The 22,897-nt window shown below is 41.8% G+C and overlaps 1 protein-coding gene across 1 annotated transcript in view; it reads right to left on the minus strand.

Moving 5' to 3' along the window:
- The window catches only part of LOC137426229 (beta-1,3-galactosyltransferase 2), a 104,816-nt gene that overhangs the window by 9,983 nt on the left and 71,936 nt on the right, over positions 1-22,897 (minus strand). Inside the window, exon 2 of the mRNA XM_078774739.1 lies at positions 22,058-22,725. Coding sequence (XP_078630865.1) covers positions 22,058-22,611 — 554 coding nt within the window. The 5' untranslated portion in view covers positions 22,612-22,725. The remainder of the gene's footprint in view (positions 1-22,057; positions 22,726-22,897) is intronic.

The raw sequence follows: 22,897 nt of genomic DNA on the forward strand, positions 1-22,897 counted from the left end.
TAAATGATTAATAATGAAAATAAATAAATAATAATCATTCAAAAATTAAATTATTAATCAATTCGGCCATACAACACATAAACCACCACCATTTCATCATAATCTGCAACTAAAAAAAAAAAAAAAATCGTCATTAATTGAATAATTAAATAATTAATCGATTAATTGATTAATTAATAAATCAAAAATAGCCTTTGCAGCCAAATCACCTGGTCATTGGCATGTCCAAATATCAGGTTCCTAACTCAAAAGGTGCCTGAGTTAATAGTCAGAAGAGAAAGGAAATTTGATTAATTAAATAAGTACTTAATTAATCGCTAATAATTAAATAACTCCTCAATTAATTGATTAATCAAAAAACAAAAAATACATTTTTGACAAAGGACTTGCTCACTATTGTGCCGAAATTTCAGCTTCCTCGCTCAAAGGATGGCTGAGATATCGCCCGGACAAACAAGCAAGAAAGAAAACAAGTACAGATACATTCAAAGTTCACCGCCCCCATGCCAAATAATTAAATATCCTACAGCGCGGCATTGCCGGGGCGCCTCCGGCGCCCGGCAATACCGCATTGCAGCTCATAGAGGCTGCATTGGAAGGGAGAGGTGTACACTAATTGATTGATTCATTGTACAATTAAAATCAATAAAAGCTTATCACAAAATATTTTCTTAATCAATTGGCTAATAGCATAAATAAACCACTCGTGCTTCGTCCGAAGATGTATCTCTTAGAAATTTAATTAAATAACTCATTAATAAAAAATTAAATAATTAATTGATTAATCAATAAATAATTAATCGATTAATCAATAAATAATTAATCGATAAATTGATTAATCAATGAATCAAAAATATCCTTGATAGCCACATCATTTGGTCACTGTCATGTCCAAATATTAGCTTCCCAGCTCAAAAGGTGCCTGAGATATTGGCCAAATGAGAAAGAAAATAAATAAATGATTAATAACGAAAAGAAGTAAATAATATTCATTAAAAAATTAAATTATTAATCAATTCGGTCACAGAACACATAAATCACCACCATTTCATCAGAACCTGTAAACTGAAAAGAAAATTTTTTTTTTCTAATTTATCGAATAATTAAATAATTAATCTATTAATTGATTAATTGATTAATCAATAAATCAAAAATATCCTTGATAGCCACATCACTTGGTCACTCATGTCCAAATATTAGCTTCCGGGCTCAAAATTAAATGTCAGCTCTTTCACGAGCCTCGATTCAGCATACAAAAAAAAAAAAAAGGTGCCTGAGATATTGGCGAAATGAGAAAGAAAATAAATAAATGATTAATAATGAAAATAAATAAATAATAATCTTTAAAAAATTAAATTATTAATCAATTCGGTCAGAGAACACATAAACCACCACCATTTCATCAGAATCTGTAACTTAAAAAAAAAAAATTAGTCATTAATCGAATAATGAAATAATTAATCGATTAATTGATTAATTAATAAATCAAAAATAGCCTTTGCAGCCAAATCACCTGGTCATTGGCATGTCCAAATATCAGCTTCCTAACTCAAAAGGTGCCTGAGTTAATAGTCAGAAGAGAAAGGAAATTTGAATAATTAAATAAGTACTTAATTAATCGCTAATAATTAAATAACTCCTCAATTAATTGATTAATCAAAAAACAAAAAAATACCTTTTTTGACAAAGGACTTGCTCACTATTGTGCCGAAATTTCAGCTTCCTAGCTCAAAGGATGGCTGAGATATCGCCCGGACAAACAAGCAAGAAAGAAAACAAGTGCAGATACATTCAAAGTACACTGCCCCCATGCCAAATAATTAAATATCCGACAGCGCGGCATTGCCCGGGCGCCTCCGGCACCCGGCAATACCGCATTGCAGCTCATAGAGGCTGCTTTGCGAGGGAGAGGTGTACACAAATTGATTGATTAATTGTATAATTTAAAATCAATCAAAGGTTATCACAAAATATTTTCTTAATCAATTGGCTAATAGCATAAATAAACCGCTAGTTTTTCGTCCGAAGATGTGTCTTTTAGAAATTTCATAAAATAACTCATTAATAAAAAATTCAATAATTAATTGATTAATCAATAAATAATGAATCGATTAATCAATAAATAACTAATCGATAAATTGATGAATCAATGAATCAAAAATATCCTTGATAGCCACATCACTTGGACACTGTCATGTCCAAATATTAGCTTCCCAGCTCAAAAGGTGCCTGAGATATTGGCAAAATGAGAAAGAAAATAAATAAATGATTAATAACAAAAATAAATAAATAATAATCATTAAAAAATTTAATTATTAATCAATTCGGTCACATTGTATATTTTGTTTGTCTGGTTGTTTTATTAGTGAAATAAATGTTAGCTCTTTCACGAGCCTCGATTCAGTATACAAAAAAAAAAAGAACACATAAACCACCACCATTTCATCAGAACCTGTAAACTGAAGAATTTTTTTTTTTTACTAATTAATCGAATAATTAAATAATTAATCGATTAATTGATTAATCGATTAATCAATAAATCAAAAATATCCTTGATAGCCACATCACTTGGTCACTCATGTCCAAATATTAGCTTCCGAGCTCAAAAGGTGCCTGAGATATTGGCCAAATGAGAAAGAAAATAAATAAATGATTAATAATGAAAATAAATAAATAATAATCATTAAAAAATTAAATCGTCAATCAATTCGGTCATAGAACACATAAACCACCACCATTTCATCAGAATCTGAAACAACAACAAAAAAAAAATTAGTCATTAATCGAATAATTAAATATTTAAGGATTAATTTATTAATTTATTAATTAATAAATCAAAAATAGCCTTTGCAGCCAAATCACCTGGTCATTGGCATGTCCAAATATCAGCTTCCTAACTCAAAAGGTGCATGAGTTAATGGTCAGAAGAGAAAGGAAATTTGATTAATTAAATAAGTACTTAATTAATCGCTAATAATTAAATAACTCCTCAATTAATTGATTAATCAAAAAACAAAAAAATACCTTTTTTTGACAAAGGACTTGCTCACTATTGTGCCGAAATTTCAGCTTCCTAGCTCAAAGGATAGCTAAGATATCGCCCGGACAAACAAACAAACAAGAAAGAAAACAAACAAACAAACAAGAAAACAACCAGAGTGAAAACTGAGTCCTCCCTTTCAGCGTGCGTCACTGCCGAGCCCCCTTCGGTGCCAAGGAATGACGATTTGCAATGCCTGGAGATGGCATAGGAAAGGTGTGGTGTACAACAAGTACAGATACATTCAAAGTACACCGCCCCCATGCTAAATAATTAAATATCCGACAGCGCGGCATTGCCGGGGCACCTCCGGCACTCGGCAATACCGCAGTGGACCTCATAGAGGCTACATTGGGAGGGAGACAACAACAACAACAACATGCATTTTAAGGCCATTATCCCTGCTAGAGCGGGGGTTAGCCTTGCGGTCCCCATGACAATCTTCTCCATTTTGCCCTATTTTCTGCATCTCTCCTTGTTAACCCCCTTGCCCGCATTTCTTCTTCCACCATCTTCAGCCAAGTCTTTCTCGGTCTTCCCCGTCCTCTACTTCCTTCTACATTAATTTCCATCACTCTTCTCAACCAGTCACTTTCATCCTTCCTCAACACATGACCAAACCATCTCAACCTGTTCCTCTTCACAGCATCAATCACAGGCAATATTCCCATCATCTTTCGCAAATCATCATTTGTCTTCCTCTCTCTCAACGATACTCCGCACATCCATCGAACCATTCGCATTTCCACCCTTTCCAGCCTTCGTTGCTGCTCAACGTTCATTACCCATGTCTCGCTCCCATAAATCATAACACTTCTCACACATGCAGCATACACCTTTCCCTTCAGCTTCAGCGACACTCCCCTCCTCATCAGCACGCCACTCAGTTCCCGAAACTTCTTCCATGCACATCTCACTCGAGCAACCGTTGCCGAGTCTGATCCACCTTCTCCATTCAGCATGTCTCCGAGGCAGCAAAATGTTTTCACACCTTCCAGCTTCACGCCGTCTCCAAGATCCAACTCAACATTTCCTCCATCTGCAGCTCCCTCTGTGCACACCTTACATTTGAATGTAGCTGCCACACTGGTAAATGACCCTCTCAGACCACTACATTTTTGATGAACCCACTCAGCGCACATTGTATATTGAATGGAGTTCACTCCGACACCCTTCCCGCACACAGCACACGGCCACTTCCCAGTTCTTTCCACCTCACCACATGCTTTACCACTTGCCATCACCTTCGTCTTTCCGATATTCACCTTCAGACCTTTTGTCTCCATACATTCCTTCCACTTGTTCATCTTTTCCTTCAGTCCATCCATACTTTCCGCAATCAAAACCAGATCATCTGCATACAACAACTCCCACGGTAAACCCTCCTTTACGTTCTGAGCCAGCACTTCCATCACAGCTACAAATAGTAGTGGACTTAGTACGGACCGCTGATGCACTCCCATCTTCACCTCAAACTCACCACTGTTCCCGTCCTTCGTCCTTACAGCTGTGCACGCTCTTTTGTACATTGCCATCACTACTCTGATCAACCATTCCTCCACTCCTAACTTCCTCAATGCCCATGTCAATACTTTGCGTGGAACCCTATCGAATGCTTTCTCCATATCAACAAACCCAAAAAACAACTTCTTCCTCTTCTACATGTACTTCTCCTGCAACTGCCTCACAATGAAAAGCGCATCTGTCGTTCCTCTTCCTGGCATAAATCCAAACTGCATTTCGTCGATCTTCACTTTCTTCCTTATCCTCCTCTCCAACACCCTTTCCAATACCTTCATTCCATGCTCCAATAACTTTCTCGCTCGGTACGAGCCACACTCCAGAGGGTCACCTTTCCCCTTGTATAGAGGGACGAGGGTACGCAGTTCCCAATCCACTGGAATGCGGCCTTCTTTCACCACCAGATTACAGATCTCTGTCATTCTCTTCACACCCCAACTTCCTGCTGCCTTCAACATATCGCCCACAACTCCCGTTGGCCCTCCGGCTTTTCCACTCTTCATTGCTTTTATCGCTTCCTCAACTTCCTTCTCAGTTATCTTCTCTGCCGGTCCTAAAACTGGGTTACTCTCTATGTTGCCATCCCATTCATTCTCTGTATTCAACAGCATTTCCATATATCTTTTGCCATCTTCCTTTAATTCCATCTTGTTCGACAACAATTTGTCCCACTTCATCCTTCAAGCAACTCACCCCCATCACATCACACCTCTCTTTCGCTATCTGCTTTGCAATCCTGAATACTGCTTTCTGACCATCTTCCGAATCCAAGCGTTCTCCGAACATTTTCCTACATGCCTCCTGCGCCTTTGCCACCTCTTTCTTTGCAGCCTTCCTGGCTGCCTTATAACTTTCATGCTCTGCTGTTTCTGCTCCCGTACCCTTCGCCTTCTGCCACTCCTTGAACTTCTTCCTCTTCTCGTCAATCCTCTTTCCAACTTCATCATCCCACCACCATGTTTCCGTTTGCCTCGGTGGTCCTTTTGTCCATCCACATACCTCACCAACGGCTCCCAACAGACTAGCTTTCATTGACATCCCTCCACTTTCAAGCTCAACCACATCATCCTCTACCCTACTCAGCCTCTCTTTTAATGCCTCCCTTACTGTCACCTCTTTCAACCTCCACACCTTCATTCTCGGTTGGTACTTCACCCGCCGAGCTCTCCTCGCACCTTTCACCCTTATGTCGCAGACAACCAAGTGGTGCTGTGAAACAGCCTCCCCCCCCCCCCCCCCCGGGATCACCTTTGTGTCCCGGAGGTGCCCCCTATCTCGCCTACACACCATCAGGTAGTCAACGGTTGTCGTCGACCCACCTGACGTGTATGTAACAAGCTTATTATCCTCTTTCTGGAACTGAGTATTACAAATCAACAAATCAGCTCCATCAGCAAACTCCAAAATCCTTTCACCTTCTCCATTTCTCACACCATATCCGTAACCCCCATGAACTCCCTCAAAACCATCCATACTCCTTCCCACATGTCCATTCAGGTCTCCTCCTACCACAACAACTTCCTCATCTTTCACGTTTTCCATCAGCTTCTCTATCGCACAACAGAACTTGTCCTTCTCTTCATCGCTCCAACCAACCTGCGGAGCATATCCCGAGATGGCGTTCACCAAGAGCTTTCCAATCATCATTTTCACCATCATCAACCTATCACTCACTCTAGTCACACTCACCACACTGTCTACAAACTCCTCAGAAAACAGGACACCAACACCATTCACGCCCTCCAGGCACCCTTGCCACACAAACTTGTATTTCTGTCCCTGCCTACCCTTCACCATTTTCACACCACTTCCCTTCCATCTCGTCTCCTGCACACAACATATATCCACTCTTCTTCTGACCAATACTTCCACCACTTCTCCTGATCTCCCTGTCATTGTCCCTACATTCCATGTCCCAAACCTCAGAAACCGATCTCCACTTCGGGCTGTACCCTGCCCATATCTCGTTGTAATTGTCATGGTTCTCTTTTTGAGGCAATGTTTTTATGGCTGGATGCCCTTCCTGACGCCAACCCTCTTAGTCGTCTCTTACGACACGCAGGGATACGGTGTACCTATTCTGACCAGGGTACACACTGGGAAACGTTTAAAACATGGAAATTCGGGGGGGGGGGGCGGCGTCAGAATCACGGCTGCGGTTTAAACATATTCCAACAATATCCAAAAAGAACCATGATAACCATGAAAAACAATCTGGGAAAATTCTCCAAGCGAGAATGAAGATTTGAGAAAGAAGGAGCAGAGGCAGAAGAAAAACGAGATACAGGGGGCGGGGCACAAGTCGAGACGAGGAGGAGAGCGAACAAGCACGTGTTCGGGAGGAGAGAAAGAATCAATATAGAATTGTTTGTCTATCCATTTGTCCTGTTTTTAAAAACGCCGGACAAAGGGTAAGATGCCGCGAGAGGCAGGGGGGGGGAAAGAAAATCAAAGAAACAAGCAAATGCTATGAAGGAAAGAACTTACACTCACAAAACACCGACGGGGGGAAGGGAGCCCGGAAAGACTAGGCCGCGCACGACGCGCGAATAAAAAACGACCAATCACACACAAATCCGCAACAACCACAAAACCAAAACTAAACAGAAACACACAACAACACACACACAACAAAACAACCAGCAGAAACCCGACAAAGACACGAATGGGAAAACACTCAAACTTCAATGCCGTGGAGAGCTCGAAGCAAGCCTCGTCGCCCGAGGGACCGGAAGTGAAGTGAAGTGAAGTGAAGTGAAGGGAGGGAGAGGTGTACACTAATTGATTGATTCATTGTATAATTAAAATCAATAAAAGGTTATCACAAAATATTTTCTTAATCAATTGGCTAATAGCATAACGAAACCACAAGTGCTTCATCCGAAGATGTATCTTTTAGAAATTTAATTAAAGAAGTCATTAATAAAAAATTAAATTATTAATTGATTAATCAATAAATAATTAATCGATTAATCAATAAATAATTAATCGATTAAATGATTAATCAATAAATCAAAAATATCCTTGATAGCCACATCACTTGGTCACTGGCATGTCCAAATATTAGCTTCCCAGCTCAAAAGGTGCCTGAGATATTGGCCAAATGAGAAAGAAAATAAATAAATGATTAATAATGAAAATAAATAAATAATAATCATTAAAAAATTAAATTATTAATCAATTCGGTCACAGAACACATAAACCACCACCATTTCATCAGAATCTGTAACTGAATTATTTTTTAAATTATTTTTAGTAATTAATCGAATAATTAAATAATTAATCTATTCATTGATTAATTGATTAATCAATAAATCAAAAATATCCTTAATAGCCACATCACTTGGTCACTCATGTCCAAATATTAGCTTCCGAGCTCAAAAGGTGCCTGAGATATTGGCCAAATGAGAAAGAAAATAAATAAATGATTAATAATGAAAAGAAATAAATAATAATCATAAAAAAATTAAATTATTAATCAATTCGGTCAGAGAACACATAAACCACCACCATTTCATCAGAATCTGTAACTTAAAAAAAAAAAAATTTTAGTCATTAATCGAATAATTAAATAATTATCGATTAATTGATTAATTGATTAATTCATAAATCAAAAATAGCCTTTGCAGCCAAATCACCTGGTCATTGGCATGTCCAAATATTAGGTTCCTAACTCAAAAGGTGCCTGAGTTAATGGTCAGAAGAGAAAGGAAATTTGATTAATTAAAAATGTACTTAATTAATCGCTAATAATTAAATAACTCCTCAATTAATTGATTCATCAAAAAAAAAATGCAATTTTTGACAAATGACTTGCTCACTATTGTGCCGAAATTTCAGCTTCCTAGCTCAAAGGATGGCTGAGATATCGCCCGGACAAACAAACAAACAAGAAAGCAAGAAAACAATCAGAGTGAAAACTGAGTACTCTCTTTCAGCGTGCGTCACTGCCGAGCCCCCTTCAGTGCCCGGCAATGACGATTTGCAATGCCTGGAGATGGCATAGGAAAGGTGCGGTGTACAAAAACAACCAGAGTGAAAACTGAGTGCTCCCTTTCAGCGTGCGTCACTGCCGAGCCCCCTTTGGTGCCCAGCAATGACGATTTCCAATGCCTGGAGATGGCATAGGAAAGGTGCGGTGTACAACAAGAAAACAAGAAAGCAAGAAAACAACCAGAGTCAAAACTGAGTACTCCCTTTCAGCGTGCGTCACTGCTGAGCCCCCTTCGGTGCCCCCGCAATTACGATTTGCAATGCCTGGAGATGGCACAGGAAAGGTACGGTGTACAAAAACAAGAAAGCAAGAAAACAAACAACCAGAGTGAAAACTGAGTACTCCCTTTCAGCGTGCATCACTGCCGATCCCCCTTCGGTGCCTGGCAATGACGATTTGCAATGCCTGGAGATGGCATAGGAAAGGTGCGGTGTACAACAACCAGAGTGAAAACTGAGTACTCCCTTTCAGCGTGCGTCACTGCGAAGCCCCCTTCGGTGCCCGGCAATGACGATTTGCAATGCCTGGAGATGGCATAGGAAAGGTGCGGTGTACAACAAGAAAGAAAGAAAGAAAGAAAGAAAACAAACAAACAAACAACCAGAGTGAAAACTGAGTACTCCCTTTCAGCGTGCGTCACTGCCCAGCCCCCTTCAGTGCACGGCAGTGACGATTTGCAATGCCTGGAGATGGCATAGGAAAGGAGCAGTGTACAACAACCAGAGCGAAAACTGAGTACTCCCTTTCAGCGTGCGTCACTGCCGAGCCCCCTTCGGTGCCCAGCAATGACGATTTGCAATGCCTGGAGATGGCATAGGAAAGGTGTGGTGTACAACAAGAAAGAAAGAAAGAAAGACAACAAACAAACAAACAAACAACCAGAGTGAAAACTGAGTACTCCCTTTCAGCGTGCGTCACTGCCGAGCCCCCTTCAGTGCCCGGCAGTGACGATTTGCAATGCCTGGAGATGGCATAGGAAAGGAGCAGTGTACAACAACCAGAGCGAAAAATGAGTACTCCCTTTCAGCGTGCGTCACTGCCGAGCCCCCTTCGTTGCCCGGCAATGACGATTTGCAATGCCTGGAGATGGCATAGGAAAGGTGCGGTGTACAACAACCAGAGTGAAAACTGAGTACTCCCTTTCAGCGTGCGTCACTGCCAAACCCCCTTCCGTGCCCGGCAATGACGTTTTTCAATGCCTGGAGATGGCATAGGAAAGGTGCGGTGTACAACAACCAGAGTGAAAACTGAGTACTCCCTTTCAGCGTGCGTCACTGCCGAGCCCCCTTCGGTGCCCGGCAATGACGATTTGCAATGCCTGGAGATGGCATAGGAAAGGTGCGGTGTACAACAACCAGAGTGAAAACTGAGTACTCCCTTTCAGCGTGCGTCACTGCCAAGCCCCCTTCGGTGCCCGGCAATGACGATTTGCAATGCCTGGCGATGGCATAGGAAAGGTGCGGTGTACAACATCCAGTGCGGCATTGCCAGGGCGCCACAGGCGCCCAGGTATACAGCCATGCAGCACATAGAGACAGTATTGGGAGGGAGAAAGAAAAAAAAAAAAAACACCTTTAGAGGCCATTTTTCCCCACAAAGCAGGGGTTGGCCTTTTTCGGGCACCGTGGTTGTTGTTGTTTTTGTTGGTCCCCTTTTTGAAGCAATGTTTTACGGCCGGATGCCCTTCCTGCCGCCAACCCTGTTTGTCGCCTTTTTTTTTTTTTACGACAAACAGGGAATTACCAGTGAACTGGTACTCAATTAGCCGACCTCGGAAGGATGATCAGGCTGAGTCAACCCCCCTGGCGTTAATTCAGCAATCGACTGGGATTCAAACCCAGGATCCTAGGTATTCTAAGCTGGCACCCTAGCCGCTTCACCAACACCAGGCTATTTTCAGTGAAGAATCACTTAAAATAAAATAAAAAATCTTTGATCCAGACCCGCATTCAAATCTTCACCAAGATCCAATAAATTCATCCTCGTTACACACCAAACCTCTCCAAAGCATTTCTTCCGTATCCGTCCACAACTTTTTGAGATATCCTGTTCACAAACAGACAGACAGTCAGACAGACAAACAGACAGGTGAAAACATAACCTCCATTCACCTTCGATGGCAAAGGTAACTAGAACGGCACTCGCAGAGAGCGTAGTCTCGCCTCACGTGTTCATTCTTAACAAAAATGCCATGTTTAACTGAACACACAACTATTATGGCCCATAGACCCGTATTATCCATGCACCCTATTATGTCCCACTACTATTATGGCCCATAGACCCGTATTATCCATGCACCCTATTATGTCCAACTACTATTATGGCCCATAGACCCGTATTATCCATGCACCCTATTATGTCCCACTACTATTATGGCCCATAGACCCGTATTATCCATGCACCCTATTATGTACCACTACTATTATGGCCCATAGACCCGTATCAACCATGCACCCTATTATGTCCCACTACTATTATGGCCCAGATACGCATATCATCCATGCACCCTATTATGTCACAAAAATAAGTCACATAATTTATTGATATGGGATATATCATAAATCATAAATAGAATTCTTCACTCACATTGGGTCATAGATATTGGGAGGGAGAGGTGTACAATAATTGATTGATTCATTGCGTAATTAAAATCAATACATAATAATCGTAAAATAATTTCTTAATCAATTGTCTGTAACGTAAAAAAAAAAATTAAGGCATTAATCAATAAATCATAAATATCCTTTACCGCCAAATCACTTGGTCATTGTGTGTTCAAATATCAGCTTCCTTACTCAAAAGATGCTCAGAAAGGAAATAAATGAGTAATTAATCGATAATAATTTAGTAAATAATCAAAAAAAAATACCGTGTTTGCCAAAGCACTTACTCACCATTGTGCCGAAATTTCAGCTCCCTCACTCAAGCGATGGCTGAGATATCTCCCGGACAAACAAACAAACAAGAAATCAAGAAACCGGAGTGAAAACTGAGTACTCCCTTTCAGCGTGCATCATCGCTGTGCCTCTTTTGGTGCCCGGCAATGACGTCATGCAGCGCATGGAGATGGAATAGGAAGGAAACGGTGTACTATACAGAAATATATCATTTCCATAAGTATTCAACCTCCTGAGTCAATACTTTGTATGAGTCAATATAATAGTCAAGCGTCTTTGGCAGTGATTACAGACAGCTTTGAGTCTTCTTGTGTATGTCTATATCAGCTGTGCACATCTGTATTTGGGGAGTTTCTCCCATTCTTCCTTGTAGATGTGCTCAAGCTTTGTGAGGTTGGATGGGGAGCGTCGGTGAACAGCAATCTTCAAGTCTTTCAACAGATTCTCATTGGGATTCAAGTCTGGGCTTTCGCTGGGCCCCACTCAAGGACTTTCACGTTCTTGTTCTGAAGCCATTTTAGTGTTGCTTTGGCTGTGTGCTTGGTGTCTTCATTATTCTGTTGGAATGTAAATCTTCCCTGCAGGTAGACTCCAATCAAGTTGTCAAAACATCTCAAGGATGATCAAAGCAAATTGGATGCACTTGAGCTCAATTTGGAGTGTCATATAAAAAGGGGTTGAATACTTATTGATTCAGACATTTCAGCTTTTCATTTTCAATTATTTTGTAAATTTTCCAACAAAAAATTCCACTTTGATATGAGGTATTACAGTGCCTTGTGTGTCCTTCAGAGAGTATTCACACCCCCTTGACTTTTCCCCATTTTGTTGCGTTAAAGCCTGAATTAAAAATGGATCAAATTGAGATTATTTGTCACTGATCTACAAATAATACCCCATAATGTCAAAGTGTAATTGTTTATTTTTTTTAGAATATTTTACAAATTAATTGACACAAATTAAATAATCTTGCGTGGTATATGCGGCTGGTGGGGCCACCAGTAAAGTAATGGAAGTTAATTGGGTGCAAGGACCCTGCTAGGTTTGGTTGCTCCAACCGGCATCCGTGGTTGCTAAGCAACCTGTCCGTCGTGGAATTATCTGTGACCAATCAGCTTCAGGATCGAAAGGACCTTCTTGTGCACCCGGTGAGCTTGCGCCGAAACCTGTAACAGTATTGTCAAGCCCTAAACAGCCTTTTTCAAGGCCTTCCTCAGATAGAAAGTGTGTCCTGCTTTAGCTTTAGTCCTGGGTGTATTCCCGGGTATCTTGCTTCTATTTTCTCAATACTATCCTATCCTATTCCGACTTATATTTCCTCTCCTTGTTTCAAAAAAAAAAACTTTATATTTCACTCCATAACGATTATAATTTGAATTGAATTTCCTTCTGCTCCAGGTTCTCCATCCCCCATCTTTTCTCCAAACGGAATATACATTAAATATAAACACTTCTCCTTAAAAGAAACAAGAATGACTGCACTGTGGTCACAAGCTGCGACAAAATCCGGTAACAGGCCGATTGGGAAACGTGCATTTAAAGCGCTCTTAAAAGATGAAATCGCGATTGGTAAAAACACATTTAATGCGCTATTAAATCATTTGCATGACATTACCGTGTGTTGTGACATACCTTGCATTCTAATGAGCTTGATTAATCCTTGCCTTTATTCGACATATGCTTAGATTTTTCAGGGTCCTCCAGCGTCACCATTGTGTCTTTCATGTTATGAAATGTAAATATGCTTGAGCTCGGATTGGCCGAAGGTTTTCTGGAACCGGGTGCAACCAGAAGTGAGATGAGCGGGTTTGGTTGGTTGCAGATAGAATAAAGGATTGATTCGGATTCAGAATGCCTCAGACGTCTTTTCCTTCCATGCTAAAGTCCCTCATCGTCAATAGCACTTGACCCAAACAAAATCAATGGAAATCTGACACAACAAACGCGGGCAATGTAAATCAGCAGAGGACAACAGGCTTAGTTTGTCAGGCCCACCAGAAAACCAAGATGGCGGCCATATAATTACAGTGCATTCAGAAAGTATTCAGACCCATTCACTTTTTTCACATTTCGTTATGTTGCAGCCTCATGCTGAAATCGTTTAAATTCATTTTTTCCCTCATCAATCGACACTCAATACCCCATAATGACAAAGAGAAAACAGGATTTTAGAAAGTTTGCAAATTTATTTAAAATAATAACTGAAATATCACATTGACATAAGTATTCATACCCTTTGCTATGACACTTGAAATTTAGCTCAGGTGCCTCCCATTTCTCTTGATCATCTTTGAGATGTTTCTACACCTTGATTGGAGTCCACATGTGGTAAATTCAATTTATTGGACATGATTTGGAAAGGCACACACCTGTCTATATAAGGTCTCACAGCTGACAATGCATATCAGAGCAAAAACCAAGCCATGAGGTCGAAGGAACTGCCTGCAGAGCTCAGAGACAGGATTGTGTCGAGGCACAGGTCTGGGGAAGCCTACAAAAAATTTCTGCTGCATTGAAGGTTCCCAAGAGCACAGTGGCCTCCATAATTCTTAAATGGAAGAAGTTTGGAACAACCAGGACTCTTCCTAGAGCTGGCCGCTTCCTAGTGGCCAGACAGAAGCCAAACAGTTCAATCTTGGTTTCATTAGACCACAGAATCTTGTTTCTCACAGTCTGAGAATCCTTTAGGTGCTTTTTTGCAAACTCCAAGCGGGCTTTCATGTGTCTTTCACTGAGGAGAGGCTTCCGTCTGGCCACTCTGCCATAAAGCCCAGATCGGTGAGTGTTGCAGTGATGGTTGTCCTTCTGAAAGTTTCTCCCATCTCCACACAGGATCTCTGGAGCTCAGCCAAAGTGACCATCCGGTTCTTGGTCACCTCTCTTACCAAGGCCCTTCTCCTCCGATTGCTCAGTTTGGCCGGGCGGCCAGCTCTAGGAAGAGTCCTGGTTGTTCCAAACTTCTTCCATTTAAGAATTATGGAGGCCACTGTGCTCTTGGGAACCTTCAATGCAGCAGAATTTTTTTTGTAGGCTTCCTCAGATCTGTGCCTCGACACAATCCTGTCTGAGCTCTGCAGGCAGTTACTTCGACCTCATGGCTTGGTTTTTGCTCTGATATGCATTGTCAGCTGTGAGACCTTATATAGACAGGTGTGTGCCTTTCCAAATCATGTCCAATCAATTGAATTTACCACAGGTGGACTCCAATCAAGGTGTAGAAACATCTCAAAGATGATCAAGAGAAATGGGAGTCACCTGAGCTAAATTTCAAGTGTCATAGCAAAGGGTATGAATACTTATATGTCAATGTGATATTTCAGTTTTTTCTTTTTAAATAAATTTGCAAAACTTTCTAAAATCCTGTTTTCTCTTTGTCATTATGGGGTATTGAGTGTAGATTGATGAGGGAAAAAATGAATATAAACGATTTCAGCATAAGGCTGCAACATAACAAAATGTGAAAAAAGTGAAGGGGTCTGAATACTTTCTGAATGCACTGTATGTCTCATTGCTATGGTGTGTGGAGTCGAGCGACAGATGTGGGTGTCGTCTGGAAGCTGTCCGACCAATGGGTGCACATTTCAAATTTCGACCCGTAACCACAGAGTTTGCACAACTGGCTAAATCGTTTGCAGAGCAAGTAAATTTGGGACATCTTCCTACCCCAGAACTTGGTGTGTTTATTGGACATCCTTTAACATATCCAGTGTGGGAAAGCGTCTTTCAAACATTGATTGAAAATAAGGGAATTCCACCAGCTGAAATAATCTACTATTTGAAGACATACTTGAGCGGCTCAGCAAAGGAAGCTGTGGATGGCTTCTTCTTTCTAGCAACCGATAATGCCTTTGAAGAAGCTAAGCAGTTTCTGGACGGCGATCCTTTTGCAGTGGTGAATGCCTTTCGAGATAAATTAGATGCCTGGCCCAAATTAATCGCTAGATACAGTGTTGCTGTACGTAAATACATATGCTGACTTCCTGCGACAATGCTTGTAAGCTATGGAAGCTGTACCAATTATAAATGTCCTGAACGATGATTGTGAAAATCATAAGTTGCTTTACAACCTTGCAGAATGGAATGTCTTATAATGGACTAGAATTGTGTCTGCCTGGCAAAGCCAATACAAGATGTTTCCTTCCTTTGCTGAGTTTGTGGCATTTGTTGTAAATGTGGCAGAGATTGCATGTAACCCATTGATTACACCACAGTCACATCACGGAAATAAGACAACTAAAGTAGAAAGGCATCAAGGAAAGTATGATCAAAACTGGTTTGTTGTTGCAAGAAGTTTTTTCTATGGAAGTGAAGGAGTCTGTCAACGAAGGAGAGAGAGGTCGATGCAAAACAAAGCACCAGGTTGTGTCTCTACTGCAAAAGAGGACATTGTATTGACAAGTGTAAGACTTTCTTAAAGCAGTCACTGGTGGAAAAAAAGACCTTTGTGCAAGATACTGGTCTTTGCTTTGGTTGTCTTGGAAAAGGCCACAGATCCAAATTCTGCAAGCAAAGAATAACCTGCGCAAAGTGTGGTAAGAGCCACCATACTAGGCCTCATGGTGATTCTTACAGTGGAGTGAAGTCCCATCAGCAAGAGGACAATAAAGGAAATTCACCTATCAAGTCGACAAGCTCTCACACTTGAGCTCTGCCATAAGAGGTAGAAGAGGAATTTTGAGGTAGAAGAGGAATGAGGTAGAAGAGGGAATTTTATTAAAGCCAGCGGTCGTCGTGGTGAATAAAGAGAAAGCAGTGCTGGGAATTAAAATTGAAGAGATGACGGAGGTAGCCCGGGAATTGCAGGGAGAAATGGAAAATGTGCAAGGTCTGTGCTCAACTCATAATGGTGTGCTCACTGGAACCTGGAACCGCTCACATGGCCATGGCTCACATGGCTCACATGGCCGACACTGGAAGTGCCACCAAGTGCTCCATGATAGTCCCAGTCTGGGTTTCACACTGTGAGAATCAAAATGCGGAGATATTGGTATAGACGCCCCTAGACACAGTTAGACACGACCTCTATTTTGGACAAAATCAGTGACGCACTAGAACTGTAAGGAATTGATGTGAAGTTATTGCTGTCAACTATGTGGGCAAATAGTTGGTGAACAGCTGAAAGGTGAATGGTTTTGTTGTACATGGCTACAACAGCTCCGTGAAGAGCCAACTCCCAATGGCGTACACTAGGAAAATCATGCCAGCAAATCGATCACATATTCCTACATCAGAAATCGTTCAGCATCTTCAACGGATAGCGGACGAGACGGTCCCCCTCCAGGATGCTGAGGTGTGCCTACTTATAGGCTACAACTGTGCATGGGCCTTACTACCTCATGATGTGATTCCTCCATGTCACAACAAACCCTATGGACAGAAAACTGACCTAGAATGGGAAATTGTTGGGCTAGTAGAGCCACAGGACAGCGATTCCAATGACCCTATCGGTGAGAGTCATAGAATATTGGCCTGTGAGGCTCCCCAAGCTCTCATTATCACATCCAGTGAATTTGGAGATTGCCGCTCGACAGATTTACACTCTTTTAGAACCATGTTCAAAGGATCCATCGATCCCGTAGCGAATGCTGGAACAATGGAGTTGGACTTCAATGAAAGTCAGACAGATACAGAGACATATTTTTTTCAATGGTGGGGTAGGATATCAAAATGATAATGATAGGGTAAGATTTCTGAGCAAGATATCAAATGGGATTAAGCTAAGAGCTGATAAGCATTATGAAATGCACTTGGTCCTTCTATAATCTCATGCAGTGAGGGTACCAGATTGGAAGAATCATCCTAGATTGGTAAACCACTTCCAGTTTACAAACCGGTACAAATGAAAGATCCCTATAGAAATGAACTAGAAACACTATGGCTGGTTCAGGGTAAAGTTTTTGAAATCAAAGTGCTCACGTCCCTTGGGATAAATGATGATAAGTCCAGCCAACGAGCTGAAAGGAACTGCAAAAGGCCTCTCAAGAAGACCAGCGTGATATACTGTTTGGATCCGTTTCTCAACGATGATGGAATACTAACGGTTGGCGGATGACTAAAACGAGCGGACTTCGAAGTAAACCTTAAACATCCTGCTATTCTACAAAGGCACCATTATCTCACAACACTGGTGATTCGCCATTATCATGAGAAAATAGGACATCAAGGCCAAAGTATGACAACGAATGAAATGGGAGCAAATGGCTTTTGGATAATTGGTTGCACATCTGCAGTCTTGCAATTTATCTCCAAGTGTGTTGAATGTCGAAGACAATGGCACTGGGTCCAAGGGCAGAAAATGCCAGATCTACCGCAAGATAGGTTGGCAACGATGCCTCCTTTCACTATTGTGGAGTCGATCTGTTTGGACCTTGGTTTGTTAAGGAAGGCCGAAAGCAGGTTAAACAATATGGTGTCTTATTCACATGCATGGCCTCTCATGCGGTTCACATTGAAATGGCCAATTCCTTGGACACTGATGAATTCATAAACGCCCTTCGCAGTTTTATCAGTGCATGTGGGCCAATTAGGCAGTTGCGGTCAGATCGTGGAACCAACTTTGTGGGCATGGAATAAGAATTACGAAAGGCTAGGGATGAGATGGAGCAAGCAAAAGTGAAGGACTTTTTGTTGAAAAAAGGCTGTGATTACATTGAATTTAACATGAACGCATCCAGTGCCAGTCATCAGGTCATCGGGGCGGTGTCTGGGAACGCCAAATTAGGAACGTGCGGAGCATGCTTGCCACCCTACTCCATCAAGAAGGTTCTCTGCTGGATGACGAATCCTTATGAACTTTGAGGTGTGAGGAAATTGCAATCGTCAACAGTCGACCACTCACCAGTGACAATCTGAATGACCCAACTTCACTCGAGCCACTGGCACCAAACCACTTGCTAACGATGAAGTTAAAGGTCATTCTACATCCACCTGGCACACTTGCAGTTGGCAGCCCTAACGTGGACAAGGGTCAACAGCCTCACCCCATAAGCTTTCTGAAACGTCCTGTTCAGAAACTTATCCTACTGTTAAAGAATGAGGAAAATGGAAATTGTGATTAACAGAGTTGTTGAATTTCTGATGCTTATAAAATTATTAATTCTAATTTTAGCGAGGTATGTGATGTCAGCTGATGATGCAATTGCGGAGGCAACATTAGCTGTTAGATAAGAGTTTAATGTTACAGTTTAATGAATTTAACACACACACGCACACACAGTTTAATGAGTATAACTTTCTGCTCGCGTAATGAGCGAAAGAAGGAAATAAGAGTGGAAGTGGACGCTGGAGAAACGTTGTGTAAGCAGTTGCTTTCAACTCCCTTTGTTTGCGATTTAGAGGACCCATGGTGGTATGTAACCATTCTTGGTAATCATTCTGTGTCATGTGATTTACCTTGCAACATATCCATGGTAAATCTGTGAGGATGTCGTTACTCAAGAGCAAGAGTTTCTCAATGTTTGTCAATGAGGATTAAAAAATTATGGTATCTTTCGGGTTCATATTTTCTGCTTGTTAACCCAAACCCGTATCTGATACATTGTTATTCATTTTGTATTATTGTTTCATGGAGCTTTAATGGATGGAGCATTAATGGAGCTGTAAGGAAGTTTTATGAGCCTTAGGAGCTCAGAAGCTTAACATGTTTGCGGTGGTGATAAAGGAGCAAATGACCTGTTTCTTGGCTGCCCTGGTGAATAAAGCTTCTGTATTCATCCCATGGCCATCTGTCCTTGTTCCTCGATACCTGAAAAATCCCTACAGTGGCATACACCTAGCTGCTGTCACACGCTCCTATCGACTTTCTTAACAATCTTCTTTTAGAAGTTCAGTCATTCAAACTCCTTGGTCTCACTATCAGCCATGATCTTTCTTGGGCAAGCCACGTTTCAAAGTTGGCCTCCAAAGCCAGATGCCGACTGGCCATCCTTAGTCATACAAAATCCTTCCTTGGCACACCAGAACTCTTTTCCACATACAAGGCATTCGTCCACAGCTTGTTGGAGTACTGCTCTCCCCTCTGGGCTTGCTGCCTTGCCTCTCATCTTGCTCAGCTTAATGCCATGGTAACCAAGGTCTTCAAGATCATTGGAATCTCCCATGCTGAAGCTGAGTCCATGGGCTTATCACTTCACAATCACAGACAGTGCGGTGATCTCTCTGTCTTCTACCGCCTCCTTTCTGACCTTGCACCCTCTGCTCTTTCCGTGCTTTGTCCCTATCCCTCGCCCTCGTACTCACCCAGGTTTCTGCAGGGCTCACACGGTCCACCATCAACCCCCTTCTGGTGAAACAACCTAAATCCAAGATCACTGCTCATCTCCGCTCTTTTTTTCCTCTTTTCCCCCACCTGTGGAATCAACTTCCACATCCTCTTCAATCTCATGCATTCTTCCTTCCAGGTCTTCAAGACAGCTGTTCACCACCGTCTCAGATTGTCCCCAATCCAAAACCATGTTCTTTGTCTGCTCTCGTTGACCCCACAAATCTCTCCTCCTTCCAATTTTCCAGTTTTTCCTCCTTGAAGCTTCCTTCTGTGTCCATCTTGTCCACCCCATCCATGTGTGTTTTGAGTCCTGCTTTTGTCTGTTTCGGCCTGATCTGTTCAGTATACTAGCTCTTCCGTTCAGTATACTTGACTATGCAAACAAAAAAAGATGCATCTCCCACAGGATTGGATTGTGAACCAACAGAACATTTCCACATTATCAGAAAAATACACACAATTTAAATTTGGATCGAAGAGTGAAAGTTTGGCAATGACTTGAAAGCATTCTTTATGTTCCATTTCCAGATTCTAAAATGATGCATATATCAAAATACCAACATCACCCTCGATCAGGATTGTGTGATTTGCAATTGCTATGTGGAACACATCCAGAACCAAGACCCTTTATTGGTTGTCACAATTCTGGAGCATCATCTGTAAACACGGGTTTCTGGCTAGTTGGTTATCATCAGCACGTTGTAGATTCCTCATTCTTTGAGAGTTGGCCACATGCCTTGAAACATTACATCAGATGCAAGACCCCTTTAGTGTTGTGGGAGCAGGAACTACACTACATGACCAAAACTATGCGGACACCCGAACATCGAACATCTCATTCCAAAATCATGGGCATTAATGTGGAGTTGGTCTCCCCCCCCACCCCCCCCTTTGCTGGTATGACAGCCTCCACTCAGCTGGGAAGGCTTTCCACTAGATGTTGGAACATTGCTGTGGAGATTTGCTTCCATTCAGCCACAAGAGCATTAGTGAGGTCGGGCATTGATGTTGGGCGATTAGGCCTGGCTCGCAGTCAGCGTCCCATGTTCATCCCAAAGGTGTTCGATGGGGTTGAGGTCAGGGTTCTGTGCAGGCCAATCAAGTTCTCCCACACTGATCTCGACAAACCATTTCTGTATGGATCTCGCTTTGTGCATGGGGGCATTGCCATGCTGAAACAGGAAAGGGCCTTCCCCAAACTGTTGCCACAAATTTGGAAGCATACAATCGTCTAGAATGTCATTGTATGCTGTAGCGTTAAGATTTCCCTTCACTGGAACTAAGGGGCCGAGCCCGAACCATGAAAAGCAGCCCCAGACCATTATTCCTCCTCCACCAAACTTTAAAGTTGGCACTATGCATTTGGGCAGTTAGCGTTCTCCTGGCATCCGCCAAACCCAGATTCGTCTGTCGGACTGCCAGATGGTGAAGCGTGATTCATCACTCCAGAGAACGTGTTTCCACTGTTCCAGAGTCCAATGGCAGTGAGTTTTACACCACTCCAGCCGACGCTTGACATTGCGCATGGTGATCTTATGCTTGTGTGCGGCTGCTCGACCATGGAAACCCATTTCATGAAGCTCTTGACGAACAGTTGTTGTGCTGACGTTACTTCCAGAGGCAGTTTGGAACTCGCTTGTGAGTGTTGCGACTGGGGACAGACGATTTTTATGTGCTACATGCTTCAGCACTCGGCGGTCCCATTCTGTGAGCTAGTGTGGCCTACCACTTTGCGGCTGACCTGTTGTTGCTCCTAGACGTTTCCACTTCACAATAACAGCACTTATAGTTGACTGGGGCAGCTCTAGCAGGGCAGAAATTTGACGAACTGACTGGTTGGAAAGGTGGAATCCTATGACGGTGCCATGTTGAAAGTCACTGAGGTCTTCAGTATGGCTCATTCTACTGCCAATGTTTGTCTATGGAGATTGCATGGCTGTGTGCTTGATTATATATACCTGTCAGCAATGCGTGTGGCTGAAACAGCCGAATCCACTAATTAGAAAGGGTGTCCACATACTTTTGGTCATGTAGTGTATGTACCACAACGGATATTGCCATGTGGATTCTGACCAACAGGACGTGTTTGCCACAAACCATCCTGTTGCTGCTGGGGGTCCAGATAAGCATAAATGGAGAGGCAGCCATGACAATTACACTTCAAATGACATCAGCTCTTCTGATTTTGTGATACATAAAAAAGCAGATCCTGCCCCACCCTAAAGGATATATCTTATCACAGTGTTTATGGCTTTTTGCCAACATCTACTATAATTGCAGCAGCAGCAAGTAACAGATTTACAGAATAAAAAAATTAGGGAAACAGAAAAATGAACCCTCACCTTGCTTGTGGACAGAAGTCCATCAACCACTGTAGACCCATCATTGTTTTTAGTGTCAGGTTCCTATATGTGTCCAAAAAATCCTGTTGCACAATATCGTGGTATTCTTGACTTTCCTTTTCAATTTCCTCCTGCACTGGGCTGCTTAATCTTCCAAGCAAGAATACACGTGTAATGTTCACCACAAATGCATTGCCTGAAAGGTTCACCTGGACCCTACGAACGCTGCCCCAAGTCTTCCGAATGACGTCCCGAGCTTCTTTGTTTTGGTTACTCGAAATCACTAGCAAAACCAAAAAGGGTTCTTCATTTTTGCACTTGTCTTTCTCATTAATGACATAGTCATGCTGGAACATTGACTTAGCATCTGGAGAGTAAATATTCATGAAAAAGGAGAAGTGCTTTGGATTGAGAATTGCCATTTTGGATAGTTTCCCAAAATCAAGGAGTTGACATTGATGCAGCACAAGTGTCACAGATGCCAGTGTCAACACACCAAAGCAAAACTTGAGCATTGTAGTATTCATAGCACGAACGTTGGTGCTGCTATTCATGGTAGAATGTAACAATTTAATTGTGCAAATTTTATATATGAATGATTTTGGGTGTTTGTAGATATGAATGACCCTGGATTCCAAGATATTCAAAATCTTCTTGCAGTTCAGGTTCTAAAAGAAAACAGACAAAGAGAGGTTTAGTGTTTAACTATCATCATACCTCCAAACAAATGGTCACAAAGGAGTAATCCAAAGATGTAAAGGTCTAACTATAGTGAGAAACATTGTACCCAATCTTTCATTTATTGTACACCGCTCCTTTCCTATGCCATCTCCAGGCACT

The sequence above is a fragment of the Myxine glutinosa genome, chromosome 1 (genome assembly GCF_964187855.1).
Source record: "Myxine glutinosa chromosome 1, kmMyxGlut1.1, whole genome shotgun sequence".
Taxonomy (NCBI): Eukaryota; Metazoa; Chordata; class Myxini; order Myxiniformes; family Myxinidae; genus Myxine; species Myxine glutinosa.